At 32.0% G+C, this 22,391-nt stretch overlaps 3 protein-coding genes across 7 annotated transcripts; 2 read left to right on the top strand and 1 right to left on the bottom strand.

Moving 5' to 3' along the window:
- The first annotated feature begins 97 nt into the window (after positions 1-97).
- LOC105458904 (39S ribosomal protein L28, mitochondrial) lies at positions 98-2,737 on the top strand. Of its 3 annotated transcripts, XM_011704512.1 has the most exons (7): positions 98-232; positions 620-786; positions 1,164-1,422; positions 1,538-1,681; positions 1,813-1,997; positions 2,067-2,121; positions 2,657-2,737. In XM_011704512.1, the coding sequence occupies exons 1-6, from the start codon at positions 209-211 to the stop codon at positions 2,119-2,121; spliced, it is 834 nt and encodes a 277-aa protein (XP_011702814.1). In that variant the 5' UTR covers positions 98-208; the 3' UTR covers positions 2,657-2,737. The 3 variants fall into 3 exon arrangements, with proteins under 3 accessions (XP_011702814.1, XP_011702813.1, XP_011702815.1); XM_011704511.1 differs by lacking the exon at positions 2,657-2,737 and having other exon boundaries at positions 2,067-2,235; XM_011704513.1 differs by lacking the exons at positions 98-232; positions 2,657-2,737 and having other exon boundaries at positions 672-786; positions 1,151-1,422; positions 2,067-2,235.
- On the bottom strand, positions 2,537-10,966 carry LOC105458905 (probable phosphorylase b kinase regulatory subunit alpha). 3 transcript variants are annotated; one of them, XM_011704514.1, is made up of 15 exons: positions 10,750-10,966; positions 9,777-10,267; positions 9,194-9,639; positions 8,780-9,095; positions 8,283-8,496; positions 8,102-8,211; positions 7,860-8,007; positions 6,271-6,449; positions 5,909-6,062; positions 4,779-5,068; positions 4,111-4,666; positions 3,980-4,032; positions 3,583-3,741; positions 3,236-3,493; positions 2,537-2,845 (listed from the first exon to the last, which is right to left on the bottom strand). In XM_011704514.1, exons 2-15 carry the CDS (start codon positions 10,257-10,259, stop codon positions 2,618-2,620), a joined length of 3,594 nt encoding a protein of 1,197 aa, XP_011702816.1. In that variant the 5' UTR covers positions 10,260-10,267; positions 10,750-10,966; the 3' UTR covers positions 2,537-2,617. The 3 variants fall into 3 exon arrangements, with proteins under 3 accessions (XP_011702816.1, XP_011702818.1, XP_011702817.1); XM_011704516.1 differs by having other exon boundaries at positions 4,779-4,996; XM_011704515.1 differs by lacking the exon at positions 7,860-8,007 and adding an exon at positions 7,015-7,162.
- Positions 10,967-12,505: 1,539 nt separating this feature from the next.
- On the top strand, positions 12,506-19,552 carry LOC105458903. Its single transcript, XM_011704510.1, has 2 exons — positions 12,506-13,428; positions 17,910-19,552. Exons 1-2 carry the CDS (start codon positions 13,219-13,221, stop codon positions 18,660-18,662), a joined length of 963 nt encoding a protein of 320 aa, XP_011702812.1. The 5' UTR covers positions 12,506-13,218; the 3' UTR covers positions 18,663-19,552.
- Positions 19,553-22,391: the final 2,839 nt, after the last annotated feature.

Raw genomic sequence — 22,391 nt, 5'->3', positions numbered from 1 at the left:
TTAAATGGCTGCCGAATAAATCAAACTTATGATTGGCCATTCGACGCCATTTTTAATATTTTCTAGTACTTTTGCGATACTGCCATAAGCCGGTCGCGCTTCTCTGATAATCTAGGACTCTAGGTATGATGTAAGCGCGGTGCTCTCCGTATCATTTTATTGAAATTATTCATAATTCTGATCAACTGGTCAAAAATCGTATAACAATATGTCGCTTAAGCAAAGTGGACAGGTAATATAAAGTTCTTCTATTATCAAATCCAAGATAGAAGATAAGATCTTTAAATCTAACCTCATGTTACGATATAAGTATTACAATTACCATACAGTATTTTCTAAATTAATATTATTATTTGATTGTTATTACGGGATTCTTGTAAATTGTTTCATTTGTTTATTTATTACATTTATTTACTATGTATAAATATTAAAATTAATATTTTGAATTTTATTATTAAATTCTTAATATAGCCAATCTTATTATTTGTAACATCTATATATTATTACTGATTGTAGCGATTTAAAAATTACATTAATATACATATTTAATGTAAAATTTAAATAAATAAAAATTTGATGATTATGCATAATTTTTATTAATATAATAAAACTGTTGCAGCGGTTATATTATATGCCAAAAACATCTCGATGGAGTAAAGGAATCGGCGCCGAATTGCCAGAAGAATTTAAAAAATTCTGGAGAGAATGGAAGCTCCAACGACCGGCTGCAGTTCATTATATTGAGAAGAAAGGCACTTACGAGAGAAATGAAGAAACTGAAGAAGTGTAATATACCTATATGTTTATATAAAATCAGTTTCTATATAGAGTGTACCAGAAAAGATGGACAATATAAAAGTTATTTGAGAAAAATACTTTTCAAAAATCTTAACTTTGAAGACAAATATCTTATTGTTAGCAATAATAAGTTGTAGAAAACATTTATAGATACTTATAAGGTTCTTTTTACCTTTTGATTTGCTCGTAAGACATTGCTCATTTTTTCCAGTACAGTCTGTATGTATCTTTTAAACTAATATAATGATTCTTATGACAATTGAATATATAAATATAAAATAGTTGTGTATATATGTATATTATACATGTATACATAAATGTGTACCTTATTTATAATAATTTATATTTTAAGCAATCTGTTACAGACGTCCAGTACAAAATATACCAATACCTCTAACGTATCCTAAAGAGAGTGATAATGGTATATGGGGTGGAGAAGCCATTATTCAAGGCTTTAAGAAAAAAGGCATATATAAAAGAAGAGTGCCACATTTTTGGATCCCTCATCTGCAGAAGTCGATTGTCTATAGTGAAGTTCTTGACACGTATATGAGAGTTGTTGTTACTGAGAGAGCAATCAGATTAATTCACGAAAATTACGGATTTGATCATTATTTATTGAAGGTGCATTGATTAGCTAGTAAATAAAGAAAGGAGCTGGAACTACACAAATTTTGACAGATACAAGTATATAAGATTTTTGTTGAATTACAGTAGTATTACAGACTATTATTTGCAGACACCAGCCTGCGATCTGAGATCTTTACTTGCTTTGAGACTGAAACGTCAGATTCTTGTCGCACTAGCAGATAAGACTTTATATCCTGATGATCCACAAAAGCGTACAGAGGTTTACACCAAGTACGAGCAATATCTTTCAGCGGTAAGAAATTTGTTTATACATTGCACAAGTTATTAAAAATTATAGATATTAAATACTAAACTAGACAATATTTACTTTAATATAATTAACACAATTCATATAGAATAGAATTCATAATGTTACATTTTCAGTATACGAGAGAAGAAATAGAATGGTATGGTTTAACGTACAAGGAAGCCTGTAAAAAGTGGATCAAGTTAAACAAGACAGAACCACAGCCTTTGAAAATCCAATATAGATCAGAATTAATTGCTAAACTCAAAGAGAATAAGATTAAGGAAGCTGAAAACGTGGATGTTGTATTACCAAAGGAAACGTATGTATATATGCATATACTATGTTACTATTGTAAAATTTACAAGTAAAACCTTTTTTTTTTTTACAGGAGTTGGTTAAACAAATTAAACCCTTTCTCCAAGAGTTCGCCAAAGCGCGAATAGGTAAATTTCTGTTTGTTAGATATCATGTGTGCGTGAGAAATGTTTTATACATCATTGAATTATTAATTTTTGAATATTATGAACTTTCTTTGGGACACATATTATTTAACAATTATAAATATTAAATATAATTAAGAAAATAAAAAAGACTTATTAGAATTACCAAGGCTTAATTTATATTTGTTTAATGGATGAATGTTTATTACATTAGTATCAAAGTATACACTAAATAAATTTTGATAACAGTGTTACTGCATTTTAACATTGTGATATCAATATCTATAATTTACAAGTGCAGGCTATATACTAATTTGTTATTTATTGGAAGATCTGCATTTTTCAAACTAAAATATCTAGTTACAAAAAAATTACATTTATGCAGGAGGTTATTATACAAAAGAAATCACAACGCAAGTTTGTTCAAAATATTTATTTTGGTAACCTTTCTGCCATAATTCATAATATAGTAGATCTTTCTTTTCTAAAATTACACTTATTACGATATTGAACATTCCAAATCGCCTTCCTTTGGTAGACAATCAAGCGTCACGGCGACGGCTCTTGTAATATACGTCATCGTTCCGTAACTTCCACTGGGAGCAGTATCGTAAAAATGTTGACAAATGTATGCAGCTCCGCCACAGAGAAGTGTTCCCATGGCTGTCATCTCACGCTGCTCCTTTGGTTTTGCACAACATAACGTCGCGTCACCATCGATAGCCATCTACAAATTTTATAATTATTTTTTACATTTAAAAGGTATAGAAGTTTTTTTTTTATTTAGTAAAATGATCATTCTTTTATGTCATTCATATGCATTTTATATTAAAACTATTCTGTGTTTTCAATATAAAAAAGAATTAATTTCTAATACAGGAAAGGATTCGTATTAAACAAAATTAATTGATAAAATCCATTTCAATTCTAGTTCTAGTAACATTCTAGTAGGTATTTTTTTTTAATACGAGTATCAATAAATGCCTAAATTGCTTGAAAGAATAAAAGTTAGTGAACTACTCTTTTTTTTTTTTACATTATATTACATATTTTTCTTACAGAAAAATTCATTAATTAATATATTACTGCATTAATATTATAAATATAAAACGAATACCTGATCTTCCAAGAAAATAGCGTTCGCTTTATGTACTAAATGTTCAACCTCGATTAGACCGCCTAAAGATGGTGCAATGTTGTATTCAGTCACTAATGTTAAAACCATTAAAGCCTCAACGACAAGTTGACGATATTCCGGCTGAGGTATAGTGTTCAAAACGGTTTCTACAGCTAATGCAAATTTCAACTCGCCAGATGTCATTTCCTGCGTGAGATTTTGAGGCAGTACTCTTCCTTCGATAGCTAAACCGTGACACTGTTAAAAGTCAAAATTTTTATGAAATTAAAGAACGTTGAAAATTTTGCATTTATATATTACTGGATAATAGCGATTTATAAACTTACCTTTTCGAGTACTTGCCACACACGCGGGTAGAAATCTCTCGGTACTCTGTTTAACGCACCGTCTAATCGTCGCCTTCGCAACCACTGACCCTGCCGATCTGCTTCTGCCTCATTATCAACATTCTGATCAGCGCTTAAGAAACCACCAATTTGAGATTTCTATCAAAAGGAAGATGTTTAACTTTACACATACATTCATTAATTTGTAGACAGTAGAATATGAATCAATTATCAATTTGTTAAATATAAATATCAAGCTAAAATATAGCTAGATGGCAAAAAATTAAATTAAAAAAATAAAAGATTAAAATATATTTCTATATGTTATAAATTAATGTGTTAATTAGTAGATGCCAAGTCTCAAATGTAGCTTTATCCATTGTACTGACAATATTACCTTGCTGACTCTATTTGATTTGCAGCTAATGACGGAAAAGTTGCCACGGCCAACTACGACATAAACACACAAGTGATCGTTACATAAATATTCTAATGCAAAATTTAATTAATCGCAAAACAGAAACGTACCGCTACTAATAGCAAATTCTTTTCCGCTCATAATGTGATGCAGCAAATTTTTCATCTCAAAAGGGGACAGATTTAGCAAGTGCTCGGAAGCTTCTTCACCGGTGCAGATTAATGTTCGTGACAGTTCCGTCGCCATAACTTGTATGATGAGGCCGACGCGCAGTCTCAGCATCTCGTGGAACAGTTGCGGCTCCGTTCTGATAAACATCGCCAGATAAACGAGCAGTTCTTGTGTCAACATAGCAGTCGACTCGTCGTCACCGTATGCCTGATGAATCAGAGCTCGCAGTTCGTTCTCTGGTAGAGGCGCGACTATCGTATGCTCGTTGCTCGGTGGCATGCCAACCGTAACTTGCTTCTGTCGCACCAGTAGATCGGTAACCGCCTTCGCTAAATCCTCCACTCTTTTGCCCAGCATACCCGCGCTGTGTCGCACGATACCCCACATTTTCTGTTGACAAGCTTTCTCGTAGAGACTCTTTAGCAAATCCTTCACCAGAACGGGATGTCCCTCTTCTAGTACACCCGTGTCGAAAAGTAATCCCTTCGAGTCCACCTATGTAATAGTTATATGCATATGTAAAATAATCTTTGAGCCGTTTGCAAACAAGCTGATGAAAAATCTCGTTCCACAAAATTAAAATTAAAACAAAAGGAAATGTACTAACAATATATTGCAAAATATCTCCTTGTTCTTCAAGACTTTCCGTTTCGCGCAGCATAGACAGCAATTCCTCCACTTCAGTCTCGGCATACTGGGTCTCAGATATTGTTCTATGTTTGGTTTTGGGAGAATTTTTCCACGATAATAGCTCGTCTGTTGGAGATGGTGTGCGTTCAATCGCCACTGGTTGAGTCGCGTTCAGAGACAAGGTGGTATCCGTCACTTCAATAAATGGATTTGCAATTAAAATAGTAGAATGCCTACGGTCTTCCCCTGCCATTCCAAGAATTTCAGCTGAAATAGCGTAAAAGAAGTTTTTAATTTGTATAAACTTAATATTATATTTTTTAAATCATATTAAAACATCTGTTATAATATAAATAAATCCGTATATGTATAAATAACGACATTAACAAATCATATTACAATACATATAGAGTGGATATTAAGTAATGTAAAAGATTTTAAAGAGTGAAATGGTTTACAAGAAGTAAAAATGCAGAGTGTCAAAGTTGAAGAAAAAACTTGGCATTTTTCCAAAAATTTCAAAACCACTCGCGTTATTTTTATGAAGCTTGAAATATACACAAAACTTTATCATAATAATCCAAGTGGTTTTTGAAATTTTTAGGAAAAAACGAAATTTTACTTTCAACTTTGACGCTCTATATCTTTGAAATTAAGCTGTTTCACGCATATAGTCACATGATGTTTTTGTCTGAAATTTATGTGAGGAATCACATTAAAATCTTTTACAATACTTACAATTAGTATCCACTTTGTATATGTAGTAATATATGTATAATATATTTAATAATCAGAAGAGATATAGATCATAACAAATCACACAAAGATTGTTTCAATTACAAGTATTATTAGGTGGGTCGGAAAGATCTTTTCGTATTTACGAATTTAAAGATCATCTTTAGAGATCATCGATTTTAAAGATTAGATAGAGATTAAACAGTGCTCAGTTAATGAACTTACTTTCTTGGAAGATGGTAACAATCACAGCAGTAGGAAGACATTGCATTATTGTTTAAGAATCCTCTTTAAAAGACATACAATCAGCACACAGTTAGAATATGAAAACCATTCCGTCGGGAATATTTTAACGGGACAAATGTTGCTTACGTTCGACAGCTATGGATCGCGTTTTTTTTATCGCGCCTTTCACGGACATCCTGCGCCGCAGATTTTTTGCTGTACGTATTGGACCGTGTTTATTAAGAAGTCCTGTACGATGAGGGAACGGCCGCATTAAATGTTCCTCCAAATATTGTTGAAGCTTGTAAGCATAAAAAAAAAAGAATTACATATACAATATATAAATCAAAAATATTTTGTATACTATTTGAGTTTATGTGTTATATAAAAATTGAAAATACATTGAGAGTTTTAATTATACATTGAGAGATGTTTAATTATTTTGCAAATAATTCTGTTAATGCATGTGGCTTTATTCCGAACAAATATGCCATTTAAATTCTACATACCTGAGGATTTAGTTTATCAGGACGGCCATCCTCGGAACTTCCCAAGAAACTAAGATTCGTGATACACGACGTGCTTAAGAATTCGTTCAAGTTTCCCAATGATACTCTAGTACCGTTGATGTAGCCGCTTTTAAGTTTTTTCAAGGTAGTTATCATAGCTAACGGTATTTTACCTTGATCTAAAAAAAATTGTTAATTAACTTTGATATAAAACAAAAATAAAGATAAATGTCTTTTTTTTTTCATAGCGCAAACGGAAGCTTTTTTACAGACTATCACAAAATTCAGGCATAGAAATTATAAGTCATAAAAAACTAAGCAATGTAAAATGCATGCATGTTTTTTTTTATTTCAGAAAAATTTTTAAATTTGATGAATAATTACAAATTATAATTAAAGAGTACTTCGCTTATGATGATTGATGCTAGACAAAAAATTATGTATTAACATTATCATACATGCGATTTACGGACAAACAACATTTGAATTCATGATTTATCTAAATTTCAAATTTGTATTTAAAAGCTACTTCTCGAAATAAAAAAAATTGCATTTGTTTACTTATTTTTTTACAAACTTTACTATTGCAGTAGGATATTTATACTCAAATTTTATAATATCCTATACATGGTTTCTAACAATTAATTAATTTCACGCTCACATTGTTATGCTACACAATCCTATATAATATCCGACGAGCTTTTTGTTGTAGGATGAGATCTAAAGCTTTCGTCGAAGCCGTACCTAAATGATTATGAGTAGCGACAAGGGTTACAGTTGGTCTGCCGAGCATTTGCTTCCAGTTGATTTTGAGGAAGGCCAAAGTGGTTGTAAAAGTGTTCACAAGCAGGTCGACGTCGTATGTTGTGTAGTACTCCTCCGTGTCAAATTTCTAACACATGCAACACACGCGCATACCACCGAACACATAATAAGCCATATCAGGATAATTCAGGATAATTTTATTGCTTGATGCTTGAAGATGAAACAATCTCGCCTCGAATATCTCGCATTGTACCAGTTGAACACCTTCAATGTCAACACAACTCACAATCGCATCCACTTTTGAGGGGTCCAAGTGTCCATGTCATGTTAGTAATGAAAAGAATAGAAACATAACATGAATGAAAACTAATTAAAAGCTCATGTCGTCACTCTCCATGGATAATATTATGTAATATTACTAATTTTGAAACTCTCTCTCTCTCTCTCTCTCTAAATTGCTTAATTAGTATCATATTTAAATTACAGTTAGAATCTACATAACGATGGATTATTATAAGGCATATATGATCAAAATAAGTCAAAAAGTTTTCAAAATCATATTAAGCCATAGAGAGTTAAATGAAACTGTTAAATGAAACCATAACAAAAACAAACGCATGCAAGCAGACATTAGTTGTTGAGAGCGGACAGTCACAGTGTTTGTAAAAAAAAAAGACGAAGATTTCACGCAAGAAATTGGTCATAATTTCTAAGAACGTACGAGCCACAGAATTTTCCTAATCATGACAACTTCAAAACGGATTTCAGAAAGCCTAAGGTAGCGGCTATAAAAAGGAACTATGATTTTGAAATCGTTAAATTACCTAGATGAATATTCTTGAGGGGCATGACCACGAGAGGCCGGCCCAACATATTCTGCCAACTAGACTTCAAGAAATTAATTTCACCTTTGAATATGTCAATCATGAGCTCATAGTCCGATGCGATGTAGAAGCGGGTCATATCTGTCAACTAGTCAATTCGGTGCGAGACCAAGAGGAAACATAAGAAAAGAAGTAAAGATACAAAAAGATGGTGAAGCTTACTGTAAAGTTTGGAGATTTACCTGCGGCGTGAACGCGAATATCTTATCGTGTAAGGAATACAGTTTACTAGTGCTGAGAATTCCTACGTCCCTTGACTTACGCCCGGACAGTCCCAATTTTTTGTTGCGTCCTAAAAACAATATCTAAATTGTGCTTTCAAAAAGATAATCATAAGCAATTTGCGATTTTGTCGAGTCGTACCTAAATACGTGTACAAATGACTGAGAACTTTTGCAGGTTGTACTTCAATCGGTGAAACCTCGGCAATTGTTTGTACATGAATATCGTGCTGCGCAATTTTTTCCCTGATTTCTGTGTCTTCTGCCAAGATAACTACTTGTACTACAACATCCGGCTTTTTCTCGCTACATAATCGTCTATTTAAGGGATCTAACTCGCCAACCGCGAGAAATCCCTAATGACAGATATTATTAAAAAAAATTATGTTATAAAAATATTTTGTTATTAATATATTATTTAATACGATTGTTTTATTGAATACAGTTATTGAATACAAACTTTCTAGTAAATTAAAATACTTTACAAAACATACATGGGAAAAAGAGCAGATAAAATCATAAAATATTTTTAATATTTATATATGAATTATAAGAAATATGTTGTCTAGTAATGACTTTTTTGTGGCAATTTAAGAAAGTTTTCAATTTGCTTCAATTATGTTTGTGAAAGTGTGTTACCTCTTGCAGCAATTTTCCTAGAATATAAAGAGATTGCGCCCACTTAAATGGACATCTGCCTAAAGCTATTCGAGTTTGACTACCGGGCTCAGCATACTCCGCTGATACATTCTCAGGTGCGACCGAGTATAATTCAGGCACCAATTTCATACCATCTTCCCCTTTAATCATTACTTCCTCCAACTGTCTGGTGCACGTCTCAACTGCTTCTTTATTACCTTGGAAGCAGTAATCCAATATTAAATAACAGAAGAACAACGGCCACTCGCATTCAATGTTCTCAAACATACGGAGCTCCCATGGTTCATAATACAATCTATTTTCAAGGATATAATTATTAGCAAAAGCGAATTTTATTAGAAATACAAAAATATGTTTCTATTTGCTATATAAAAAATATCACTAAATAAGTACCTATTCATATCCTCCTTTGGCGTTTTATATCCATCTCTTAAAAATCTTTTACAACCGTATCGTCCTTGCAATTTTTTGATAATGGCCTCGCGTGTCTCGTGAATTAAATTAGGCTCATCCACTGCAAACGCAGGGAAACTTATGATCGACAGCAAACCACTGTCCAACTCTTTGGAGTTCGACTCTCTGGGCAGCATGGATTGCAGCACTGCCTGACACTTCTGCGCCTCGTCGGCCAGAACGTGAATAACCGACGTAGGTCCACCTCTTGCGCCGAACAGATCCAATTCGTTCATTGCCTCCATCGCGGCTTTGGCCATTCCGATACTACTTGCATTCAATTCCGGCAAACCGTGATTCGTTTTATCCCCTCTTTCCCAAATACCGTAGTCCGGAGTGCAATAGGCAGATTCGATGTAAAATACCAAGTTCTGAATAAAAGCCACCTAAAATTAACAACAAAATTACTGATATAATTCAATTTCTTAAATCAGTAAATCTGACATTGCACAAATATATTTATACTTTTATTACTAAAAAAAAAAGCAGTTATTCAAGTTCACAGGAATATGAATGTCAAAACCTCATCCAAGTTGAAAACAATCTGCAAGCCAGAGGCTGTCATTTGGGCCAGAATCAAAAGATATAGAGAAATCGCGTCAATTTGAAGATGTCCCCACTCGGTATCCCCAACCACGGTTTGGCCATTGGTAGAGCTGTACTTTGCATGCAGGGCATCGTGTGGATTTTGAGTAGACTTGAACTTTTCCACTTTCTCCTTCTGCTGCATCATTGCCATCAGGAGACCCCTCATTAACTTGACACAGCTCTGCTCGAGTTCGTAAGTTTTTGCTCTATCCTCGTCAGCGTCGGCTATCTTTTTATAGGCCATCGATAGACCCCAGACAGCGAGTATACAGTAAATATTATCCCGTATCCAGGCATGGTCGTTGTCAGCACTTGCGGGAAAGAGTCCAGTAACAGGATTCTGATAATTCATGATTATTTTGTGGACAATCCGTTGGTAATAGTCCAAACGGACGCCAGAGTTGCTTCTGCTACGCATTTTGTGTGCTGTAAGAAAAATAAAGATTATGTAACTCTGTATCCACATTTTACTATCTTATAATTCGAAAAGGTTTCTAATCAAATTTTATATATATATATATATATATATATATATATATATATATAAGGCCTTAGCCTTACATAAAGTTCAAATTTTATCTGCCCTTGATAAATCCACTTAATTTTATCATGCACTTGTGAATGTAGTTTTTATATACCACATGTACTTTGAAATTAATCGTAAGCTAGCTAAAAGTTGATATCAAATAACTTAGCTTTACGAGCAAGATACAATAATGCTGACAGAAATATTATGTACATAGATCTGTTATCGTGAGTCACGAGGCAAAGGGTCAACTTGTAAATTAGTTATGATTACAGAGCTTCCGGAGCGTTTAAATTCACCAAGAACAACAGGAGTAGATACCAAATCTCGAGAAATTAGGGGTTAAAATCATCGTGATCATCAAAAGCTGCGATATACATACCTTGTTAGTAACGACTACTGATGTCTGATTCCAGAAACGATCGGTATACTTTAAGCGCCGAGTCGACGGGGATCTGTGAAAAAACGGGAAAGCCGCATTTTCCCGAAAATCAACCAAAGTGGTCACAACTGGCAGCTTTGAAACGCAATGTGAAACGAATGTCAAACCAAACGTACGCTCAACGCATACGCACGCACATATGTATATATATATACATATATATATATGTATATATATATATATATACAATATCATCGCATACGTATAGCGTTCTCAGTCATTGGATCATACGATGATCTACGCTACGCATACGCAGTAACAAGCCTCAGTCACGTACATATTTCGCCACGATAAGTGGTACAGCCATGCCCGGCCACGAGGAGAGAAAAGATAATGTGAAAAGAAAAAAGAGAGAATTATTCCTCCCCTCCCACGTTGCCTAAATAAAACGTAGTACGTATTAAATTCGTGAATTTAATGAGCCTTATTAATGCTTTATTATCGTTTGTCCGCGTTGTCTCGTGTATGTCGCGGCGCCACCGGATAATATGTGTGGCATTGACGTCAACGTCGTCAACAGTATAACGTGTATACTTACGTGTTTCCCACTTACGTTTATTGCCTACATCCTTCGCGACTTACAGCCGGTGATTCTAGCTGTCTGTTTCTTACATTCGCGAAGGTTTCAATTATTTTTAATAACATCGCACCCGTTAAGAACGCAAAAATCTCGGCCGGCGAGCTCGCCGCGGGTTTGGGATCGCTATATTTTGGGAGGAGCTTCTCCTTACGTCCGTACTTAATGTAAAATTCAAGATATTTCGGGGATCGAGGCAATCCAATTGTACGAAATGTCTCCGTGATTCTCCTTTTAATTATTTATATATCTCTCATTATATCGCGTTAAATTCCGCGCATTAATTTCGATGATGTAAAAGTTTATTGTATGTATACTTTCGTATTTGATAAAAATAGAGATGAGAACACGTGCGATAGCGCATATAAAAATGATAGATGGTGATCAATCTATCGAAAATAGATTTTATTACACTTTGTCAAGAGAAACTATAAGATTTGATACAAGATCCAATATGTATAAATAAACATACATATGGCGTACCCAAATTTTATTTGAAAGGGGGAGTAAAAATTTATTTTCACACAAAATTTTTATTAAAATATTTATATGTATTTTAAAATCAGTCTTCGAGGAACTTTCTTAATACTTTTTTCCATATACGTCTTTCTTTTCGTAAAAAAAAAAAGATTTTTAAATTTAATTATTCTCTGCCAAATTAGGGCAAACGTCTCCTCCCTGTCTCTCCCCACCCTTTGCATACGCCCATGTGATGTATATACATATGCTATTATAGCAGAATGTTGGCAGTGAACAAAATATGATGGTAGGTTGATTGTGAGTATAGAAATCAAAGCTTTGACATACTTTATTACACAGTTTCGCGGCGGAAATGGAGCAGAAGTTACTGCGCGTTCGACAGATCTATAGCTGCTATCAGGCTCTGTCAGCAAAACGCTTGAGTTTAATATATAGATATAATTATTGATGGCAGTTTGCTAATTTATCAAATTTCCTGCCAATCTGCTGGCAAATCGGACAATTTGTTTGTTAAATAAACTTAATTAAAATTTTACAAATTAATTTAACATATTTAGTAGTAAAACTTAAATAACAAAAAAAGACCTTTTCATCTTTTTATTCCTTGAATTTCATAAGCAGATAATTTATATCTGGTAATAATGCGCCAGTATATACGTTATATATTCACGTTTATTGCGAAAGCATCGTGAAACTTTCGCAAGTTGCTATAAAGTTTTCTCTAAAAAGTTATTTCTAACAATTGTATGAACGGTATATGTAGGTCTGTTGTTTGCATTGCTCAACTGCCGAGTCTGCGGCGCACTACTTATTCTATACTTAAAATGAAATAAAAAGCCCATAATTAGATATTAGAAAGAAAGAGGATAAATAAAGATGAAGACTTGAAAGATGAGATAGGGATTAATTCCCATTTTGGGAATTATTTATTGCACTCACTTTTTGCTGATTCTAGGACACCCTGTATGTTGCAAATTGAAAGAGAAACTTGGAAGAGAGAGGGAGGAGAGAGAGAGAGAAAGAGAGAGAGAGAGAGAGAGACGGAGAGGGAAACAGCGAAAGTGCAGCCGAAATGAAAGAGAGGCTCGCAGCTCCCGCACTTCCCGCACGCGCGACCGGCGCGACTGCGACAGTAAGTAAGACAGTTGACGGCGGCCATCAGCGGTTATGGACTGACCATCGGCTCGTTCTCGCGGTGCTGCGGGCGGCTCGTTTGTTTTTCTTTTTCCGTTCCCCTTTATTTTAAGTTGCCTCCGCGGGAGAGGGTGTCTCCGGTTTCGGCGTTTCGCCCTGCCGGATTACCCGGAGTTCTCGTGCACGTTGATCGTCGACGCGCATCCGCGACGCGCGATATGGCAGCGTTCGATCTCGCATACTCGCCGTTGCTGCGGCTGCTGTTGGTGATCACGCTGTTCGTTGCGGCGCTAAACTCGTCTGTCAACGCCGCGGCAGCTGGCACGTCCTCGGTATCGTCGACGCCCGGTCGCGGTTCTCCGATCGAACCGCCCGCGCCGTCGTTGACAGTCGAGCCTCCTGATGCAACGGGTGTCAAGAAAGCGTTGGTAGGTACACATGGTGCGCACTGCGCGAACGCGCATTTCCCCGCTTGCACGTGTGAGAATTGCACTGAATTTCTTCCTCATCTGTGTTAGCTTCGTAGAACGGCTCATCTTCCTTCTTTTTCACTCCGACGCGACGTCTTACGATCACATCATATCCATGGTGTAAGAAAACGTTTTCTTACACCTATATCATATCCTATTTCATTTTAAGTATGGGAAGCATGACAGAGTGTAGCTATAAAGAATATAGTTTTTGTTGCATAAAAGAATGTTGTGTAATTTGCGAAATTACACAACAATTTGCGAAACATTATATTTTTATACATATAATAATGTGTTAAATTAATTTACTTTATTTGCTATTATTTTTATTACAATATTTTAACTTAATATAATAACAAAAATCTTAATTTTTTGATAGGTACTTTAAATATTCAAGATGATTTATGTAAAATTTTATTGCAATGCAGAAATTAATTCTGTAAATAAACAAATAAATTGTTTATTTACAACAGAACGACTAATTTCTTCATTGTATAGTGAAACTTTGCATAAATCTTTTTGAATATTTCAAGTACATTTAAAAAAGAAATTAACATTTTTACCACATTACTTTTTGTTGAAGTATTCTAATAAAAGATAATAACAAATAAAGTAAATAAATCATATAAGTATACTATTAAATAAAAATATAATATTCATAAAATTTTTATATGTACATAGTTTATTTTATTTTTATATGAAAATAAATATTAACACATTTCCAATTTCAAACTTTTTACTATAATGGATACATCCTTAATCTTATTGTTTTATTTGCACGTCTATTAGTTGACTCAGCCACTTTAGCACAATCGAATAAAACTTATAGAGAAATTTAATGCTCTTTTGTTGCTAATTTGTTGCTCAATTCCTGATTTTGTTGCTCCAGCCGATTCGTAGAAAATAATGGCTGTGCTAACTTAAGATTAAAGTTAGCCATTTAAAAAAAATAAAAATAAAAAATACGACATATTCTTGTAGTGCTAATTTGTTGCTCAATTTCTGATTTTGTTGCTCCATCCCGAATCCTTGAAAACCATCCCTAACTACCCTACATCAGCACAATACCTCAAAACGGCAAATTATTCCAATATCTCGACAGATTACGTTTCCCTGATTTTGTTGCTCGCGATTTGCAACAAATCCGATTTTGTTGCTCCATCCTAAACCCTTAAAAACCACCCCTCCCTACCCTATATCAGCACAACACCTCAAAACTTTAAATCAATTGAATAATTCGATTGATATCTGCACTGAGAAAAAATTTTGTTAAATTTTAAAAATATTTAGATACATAGTAATGTTTAATTTTCAATTAAGCATTACTATGATAATACAAAATAAATATTAAAAAATTTTGATGATTAACAAGAATAAATTATACTTTATTTTGTGTAGCTTAAATAATTGTTGAATCAAGCATTAGATCGAACTATACAAATTTATTTTATACAACCAATTTTTTTTCAGTGCATTTATTTATTTTCAATTTTTTTTATCTTGCCTACAATAAAAAGTTATCTTGCTCATATATGAGTGCAAATTGACGAAATTGACACGTCCTCAAAAAATTTAATTTAGAAAAGGTCTAATTTATTTATAAACTTTTTGCAGATATTAAGCAAGACTTTAGCTAATCACGAAAAAATAGATTATTATTTTTGCATCATACAAATTAGAAAAAATTGACAAACTTTAAGGTCGTCATCTTATTGTATCTTATTGTTATTACATAATTTTATTATTACATTTTAATATATATTTTAGAAATAATTAATGATAATCACAAATTTATTAGAATAGCGTTTGATCCAAGAAATAAATTAAATAAGATTAGAGTCTTGGTTCAAAAGTCTTGATCCAAAAGTGTCTCCAAACATTAAAAATATAACATAATTTCATTTACCTATTTTGCAAAGTGTTGTTGTTTTAAAACCTGGACAATTCTTTTGACAATACTTTTTTCCAGTTAATATAATTTTATTATTTATAACAAAAATTATTTCCCAATATACTGGAATCGATTTGTGCAATAGATAGTTTTTTGGTGTTGAACATCCCATATTGCAGACTGTTTTTTCCTTAAAACTTGGTGTATTTTTGAAAAGTACCAGCCAAATATCCAGCATTGGTTTGGCAATCAATTAGTACACAAGTTTTAGAATGTGAGTCTTCAGTAAAAAAAATAGGCTTTAATATTTGTGCACGGAACTTGTATGTGTGTACCATTATACTTTTATTTAAAATATTAATGGCGATTTCAAATAATGGATTACTTTCTGCTGCACGTATCTACGTAATAAAGTAAAGCTTAAACTTTATTATATTAGAAATAATATATTGTAAATAATTATCTCTCTCTCTCACAACACACACACACACACACATGCGCGCGCGCGCGCACCATGTATACAATAAATTAAAAAAAGATGTCTATATTTCATTAAAATTTGATTAATTACGTCTTAACAATATCACAATTGAAAATAAACCATAAATATTATAAGTTGCTAAAGATTACAGTAGACATTATTATAGAAAAGTAGAATATAAACTATGTTATAGAATGTAAACTGTTAAAATTTTTGATTTTTAATACTTTTTATTCTAATTTTATACATTAATAATTATTTTATAATTATTTATACTTTATTTTGGGAAAAGACAATTATTTAAAATAATATATCTTGTTCGCAAAATGTTTGTAGTCTGACACAGCTACAAACACAATTTGTAGAATATTATCAAATGCACAGATATTCGTTAGAGAATAATTTGTACCATTTATGTTGATAGCTTGTAAAGCTATGGTACTGCCATTTTTAATAATAGGTAGTTTGGTACTTTTGCTCCATGCTAGAGCGTCTTGTATGTGGTGCTAATTCTTCTAAATATTTTGCTGTTTGTTTTTTTACATTCTTAATCTTTGCCAATTTTTTATTTCTTGTGAGGCAATTTTCTTCCGAACTTTTCAATATGATAAGCAAATACACTTTTGTCCATATCCCTCTTTTTCATCATAAACTACTGAACATTCTTGTAATGCATGAACAGATATTTTACAAATCACACAAACATGTGTATTAGTTGGTGTATCCATTATTTAGACAAGCTGGACATTTTGTTGCAGTTTTTGCAGTTTCGATATTTTATATTTCTTCTTTTTTGTTTATGCATGTATTTTCGTCTTTTGAGAACGTACTATTTTCTTTTGCGTTTACAATTTTTAATTTATCATGTAAAAAGTTTAAATAAATTTTTATAAATTCGTCCACTCTTATAGGTAAAGTACGATTTTCTAATAAATAATTTTTTAATTTATTAAACTCTCCTTCGACCTCTGCGCTAGACGCTGGAAGTTGGAACTCGTATATTATCCAAAATTATCGTGACAAACACATGATCATAAAGGAAAAGTGTTTATATGTTTTAATAAACATTCCGTTAAACATTCCGTAAAATCAGGGAAACGTAATCTGTCGAGATATTGGAATAATTTGCCGTTTTGAGGTATTGTGCTGATATAGGGTAGTTAGGGATGATTTTCAAGGATTCGGGATGGAGCAACAAAATCAGAAATTGAGCAACAAATTAGCATTACAAGAATATGTCGTATTTTTTAATTTTTTATTATTTTTTTATGGCTGTGCTAACTTTAATCTTAATTTTATTATTTTCTACGAATCGGCTGGAGCAACAAAATCGGAAATTGAGCAACAAAAGAGCACTAAAAATCTGTATAAGTTTTATTCGATTGTGCTAAAGTAGCTGTATCAGCTTAATAGACAGTTATTTGTAGTTTTTCCGTTCCACGTTTTAGCCTGATTTTCCTTTTCCTTTTATGATTCTTTGTACTGTAATAATTCTTTAGCTATAAAGTCTTATTTTTAATCTTATTGTTTTGTTATTTGCATTTTTTCCTTCTCACGTTTTGGCCTGATTTTCTCTTTTCTCTTATGTTTATGATTCTTTGTGCTATAATAATTTGTTTTTTTAAGTAGTTTTCTTAAGTTATAAAGTTCTCTTTATTTTTGTTTTTATTTTTTCTGTTTTATATATTCTTTATTTATTTTGTTTAATTTTTTCCTTACTAGACGATTCTTTGAATTTTCTCTATTTACATCCTATTTTATTTTTTGTTTTATCCTCTTTTATGTTTCTTATTTTATTTAAAATTATTTAATTATGTTGTACCTTGTCTATCTTTTTTTCTCAAATTTTGAAATCATGTTCTATTTTTTTTGTATTATTCATAATTATTTTGTGTGTCTATCTATAAATATGTAGCGTTAACTGTAAATAGTTGCCTCCTATTAGCTTTATGATGGGTTTTCATAAGCTTTCTGCAATTAGGAATAGATTTTTTATTTAACTTAAGATATAGATCTAGTTTTTTTAAGGAAAATAAGTTTTTATAAAACAATGAAATATTTTTCCAGCGATATTCAACTATGGGGGAAGGAGGACCCTTACTAATGTCAGTATCTCAACATGAAGTTACAACAGAATCCAATAAGCCTGGCGAAATCAGAGCAAAGGAGGATGCGCCTAAGAGATATACCGGTTCTTCTTCTGTAGTCGCGAGGAAGGGAGTTCAGGATAAAATAAAACCGAGGAAGGGAGTTGAGAATATTACACCGAAAAGTATAGATCAGAATATGGATCCAGAGAAGGAAAATATATTATTTAATCGGACCACTTTGGAAAATATGAAACCCATAACGGGAAGTAGTCCTGCAATAGAAACAGCTCATATCAAATCCGTGACTTCCAGCATTAACACCCCGAAATTAAATGCCACTAATCCACGCTCCGACGACAACTTAAATCGTAGTGTAAACTTCAGCTACTCCAACGCAAGTCCGATGCCGGCAAATGGAACCACATCTCATCCAAATATTATGAATAATACGATAACGAAAGCATCCTCGCATATACCGAAGCCTAAACCAACGGTAACGACTGTTGACGGGCCAGAAATTAATGAATCTATACCGCTCTCACGAACAAAGAATCCTCCACTAGGCATGCCAAGGAAAATCGACTACATTGTGCCGGTCATTATAACAATCGTCGCTTTACCGATATTGGGCGCTGTGATTTTCGTACTGTACAGGCGTGGTCGAGATTGTTGGGATAAGAGGCACTATCGAAGGATGGATTTTCTGATCGATGGAATGTACAATGACTGAGAGACCGTATGAGAAAAAGTCTGTTCCATGAGATTAAATAGACGTTGTGTAAGAAGTAGTCAATCATCAATTTTCGCGTTCTTCCATATTCGATTTGCAAACGCAAATTTATTGTATATGTTTTGACACAGCTAAGTGATGTACTTTGCATTGATTTCTTCTTACATAACGATATAAATGTCCAAACGACAACGATACCTATCATTATAATATATCAAAGATCTTGATACTTTTATAAACGATGTACAGTAGAGTCTTCCTAATTTTAATCTAAATTTTGATTACCCTATGATATGATAATTAAGAGCGGAAGCCTAAAATTATGGAATATCCTCACCACAGCAGCCTGTTAATCGCTACGCAGTTGCGCACGCTAACAATAAACTGTCAAATTATGTGTATATATATATATTTGTATATATATACGTATATCACATAGTAGAGCCGCCCATTACGATATGAAAGGGGCACATTAGTGCCTATAAAATATGCAAAGATTAGAGAAATTAAATTTAATGAGACTCTACTGTATTGTACTAATCGTAACATTGTAATAATATCTAAGCTCACTACATTGATATCTAAATTTGCTATGCAATTTTTTTATCATACTATTGCCTTAATATTATAGACGTGTTAAGGTTTAAAGTCATATTGTGAAGGACAAATATTGTTGATGGCATTGTAATAACGGTTTTGTAAATACTTTACAGCAGTTTCTAAATTTAACATAATTTTCTAAAATATTTTTTTAATATGTATATGTACATATATATGTATATATATATATATATATATATATATATATATATATATTAAATTTTTATCTAAAACTTGTTTCTATTAAACCAAATTTGTGAACAAATTTCTGTATAAATATTATACAAAAATCTTTCTTTTCTTTTGTACGTGAATGTACATACGTGTCGCATTTAATGCCATCTCTTGCATTGGAGAATGTAAAAGAGATTTACCGAGGGTCCAATTGCCAAATCTGACAATAATAATTGAATTTTTATATAGCCAGGACTGTATTAATTAATTCAAGAACAGAATTATGTGTTTTGGAAGTGCTCCCTCAGCAAATAGTATTGCGCGTGATCTTTTCCATAAGAACCGTAGTTTATAAGAATTGTTTAACGTATGAAATGCGATAGTGTACATTTTACCAAAGAGCTACTCGATTTATACACTGTAAGTTTGTTAGTTGCATTTTTTGTTTGTACTGCATCTGTATCCTTTTGCAGGATAATTTGCAAAAGTTCAATTCATTTAGATTTTCATCTAATGATTAAGTACTTTATATAATTGCCATACGTGCAGGATATCAGAGCAGACATTGATAACGAAATGTCGTCTCGTTATGTAAATATGGTCAATGTTTTATGAAATTATTCAATCTGTATAAGACCTTTTGAGATTGCGATTTTTAAAAGCAAAGTTGCGTTTTAGGCCTTCGAAAGTCTATATTTTATCAAGTATACATGGGAAAAAGCAATAATAATAATTATTATTTTTGTACTGTCTATGTAAAAGAAAAAAAATATTCACATTGTTACAAAAAGAAAAAAATATATATACATATATTTGCATATTGCATGTTGTTACATCATTTCGTACACCTATTATAAAATGATGTATATTAATTATTATAGACATTGAAAGTTGAAGGAGGAGAAAAAGAGAAAAGAAGTGACTTTGTAAAGATTTTATTAATAAGCTTATCATATAGGTACATAAATTCAGTATATATATATATATATATATATATATATATATAACGTTAGTGGTATATGTTAATTACGAGCCTTATACTCGACGAGTAATCACAATGCAGAAAGAGAGCTTTACATATATTGCACGCTTTATACATCTGCACACTCGAATATTAATCTTCGGTTTATTTCTTATTAATCTTCAGTGATCTAAGATTATTTTAAAGTAACAAGTATATATATTTCCTCTAAATCTTTGTAAGATCTTCAAGAACAGTTCTGTTATGATAACATCTTGTTAAATACAATTTAAAATTATATCAAATTATAGTTAATAAAATCGGACAAGAATATATGTTTCTACTTTTTTGATTCAGGTTCGATAAACAGAGACCTAACTTTCTCGCAGGAAAAATATGGAGTATGAAAACGTTTTATAATAAAGATTCATTGTCCGATAAAATTATTGGTGTTAATATACATATGTGTGCGTCTATCTCTATATAATCAATACAGTATATTGACTATACTTTTCTCTCACAATCAGTGTAAGGAGAAATCCAAGTCCCTAAACCTTTTCTAACATTCTAGTAAAAGTTATACTTATTTTAAAGAAGTACAGTTATTTACATCTCAGTTGAGATTAAACTTAAATCGAACTAATGTCTGCGCTCTATGGAACTAAATATAAAAATAGTAATTCTTCACATTATTAATTGTTCTCAAGCTCTCATTACAATGCAATATACCTATTACACTTGAAAGTACAATAAAAGTAATCAAATTCAAAAGAACATGAATTTAAAAACAGAAGTTTTACGATAATAGTAAATACTTAATTTTATCTTTCATCATTGTAAAAAAACCTTGTCAATTCGGTTGTATCGAAGAAGCTTTAAAAAATGTAAAATATATTACGCTATTAAATTGAATGTAAGAACTTGTGCATGAATATACAGCTTAAATGCAATACATATTTTTTATAATACTACAAATATTATAGAAAAGTACGAATGGCGCCAAGGTCGAACTGAAAGAAAAAATTGAGAAATATCGAAGAACCTTATTCTTTGTCACATGTAATTTTCAGAATATGTGTTTGGTAAATTTACAGTGCATGTACAGAAATGAAGTATTGGATTGATTCATAAATAAATTCCATTTTCTTTTATCGAGTTTTTCTATATAGTTTCGGAATTGCAATATGGTACTAATATCTCTGCTTTTTTACTGTATACTGTGTGGGTTTCCATCAATAAATTTAAATCATTGTTGAAATCGGAATGACGATTTGTCCATGATTTATCTTTCAAAATTATATCTTCCGAAAAAAACTTTACAAATTCACCATTTTTCTTATGCTCCAGTGTTATCACACATTCACCATATACACTTTAAATTGTTTAAATCATTACAACAGTAGTTATTTTCTTTTTTTTAATTTCTAAGGCATTATATGACGCATATACTTTCAAATCTTTCTATTTTAAAATTTTACTTTCAATTTTATAAAATGATATGCGCAATTATAATACTGATTTGCAATTCAGGGACTCATTAAGTCATAGAATTAGAATTTAAGATTTCCAGAAAAGATAAATTGTGTATGTATTTATTACTTACAGCAAAACTTATTTATGAATCAATCTAATGTATACATATATTCAGACAACTCGCATGTCCAAAAACGATATATAAGACTTAAAGATATTAAGAGATCTTTTGTCTAAAACCGTATCTTAATGAGTATCTTTAAGAGCGCCCTATGTCGCAATTTTGGATATGCGTGCTGTCTAAATTTGAAGATTGAAGGTTTTTTTTAGAGACATCTATATAATATAAATCAATCTAACAAACATTCAGATAATAGAAAATCCATTTTGTTGCTTCCAAAGTAAAATTGAAGCAACTTCGTTATTCAATCTTATATTAATAACTTTATTAATCCTCCTATTAATAATTTAAAGGTATAAATTCAATTTTCGTGCCTCAAATTTCCGGAATCTTTTTGCTA

Source organism: Wasmannia auropunctata, unplaced genomic scaffold, assembly GCF_000956235.1.
Source record: "Wasmannia auropunctata unplaced genomic scaffold, wasmannia.A_1.0 LD334251.1, whole genome shotgun sequence".
Classification (NCBI taxonomy): domain Eukaryota; kingdom Metazoa; phylum Arthropoda; class Insecta; order Hymenoptera; family Formicidae; genus Wasmannia; species Wasmannia auropunctata.
The sequence above is the reverse complement of the archived record's forward strand: the minus strand, read 5'-3'. Positions and strand labels throughout refer to the sequence as shown.

Bases quoted from the DNA above. Each gene is read 5' to 3' on its own strand.
- LOC105458905 (XM_011704514.1), bottom strand. From the start codon at position 10,259: ATGCGTAGCAGAAGCAACTCTGGCGTCCGTTTGGACTATTACCAACGG. The intron at 9,640-9,776 runs GTTTTGACATTC...TGTTAATTTTAG, and splicing joins TTGTTTTCAACTTGGATGAG to GTGGCTTTTATTCAGAACTT. The intron at 4,667-4,778 runs GTTAGTACATTT...ACTATTACATAG, and splicing joins GAGATATTTTGCAATATATT to GTGGACTCGAAGGGATTACT.
- LOC105458904 (XM_011704512.1), top strand. From the start codon at position 209: ATGTCGCTTAAGCAAAGTGGACAG. The intron at 1,423-1,537 runs GTGCATTGATTA...TATTATTTGCAG, and splicing joins TTGATCATTATTTATTGAAG to ACACCAGCCTGCGATCTGAG. The intron at 1,682-1,812 runs GTAAGAAATTTG...TTACATTTTCAG, and splicing joins ACGAGCAATATCTTTCAGCG to TATACGAGAGAAGAAATAGA.
- LOC105458903 (XM_011704510.1), top strand. From the start codon at position 13,219: ATGGCAGCGTTCGATCTCGCATACTCGCCGTTGCTGCGGCTGCTGTTG. The intron at 13,429-17,909 runs GTAGGTACACAT...ATATTTTTCCAG, and splicing joins CGGGTGTCAAGAAAGCGTTG to CGATATTCAACTATGGGGGA.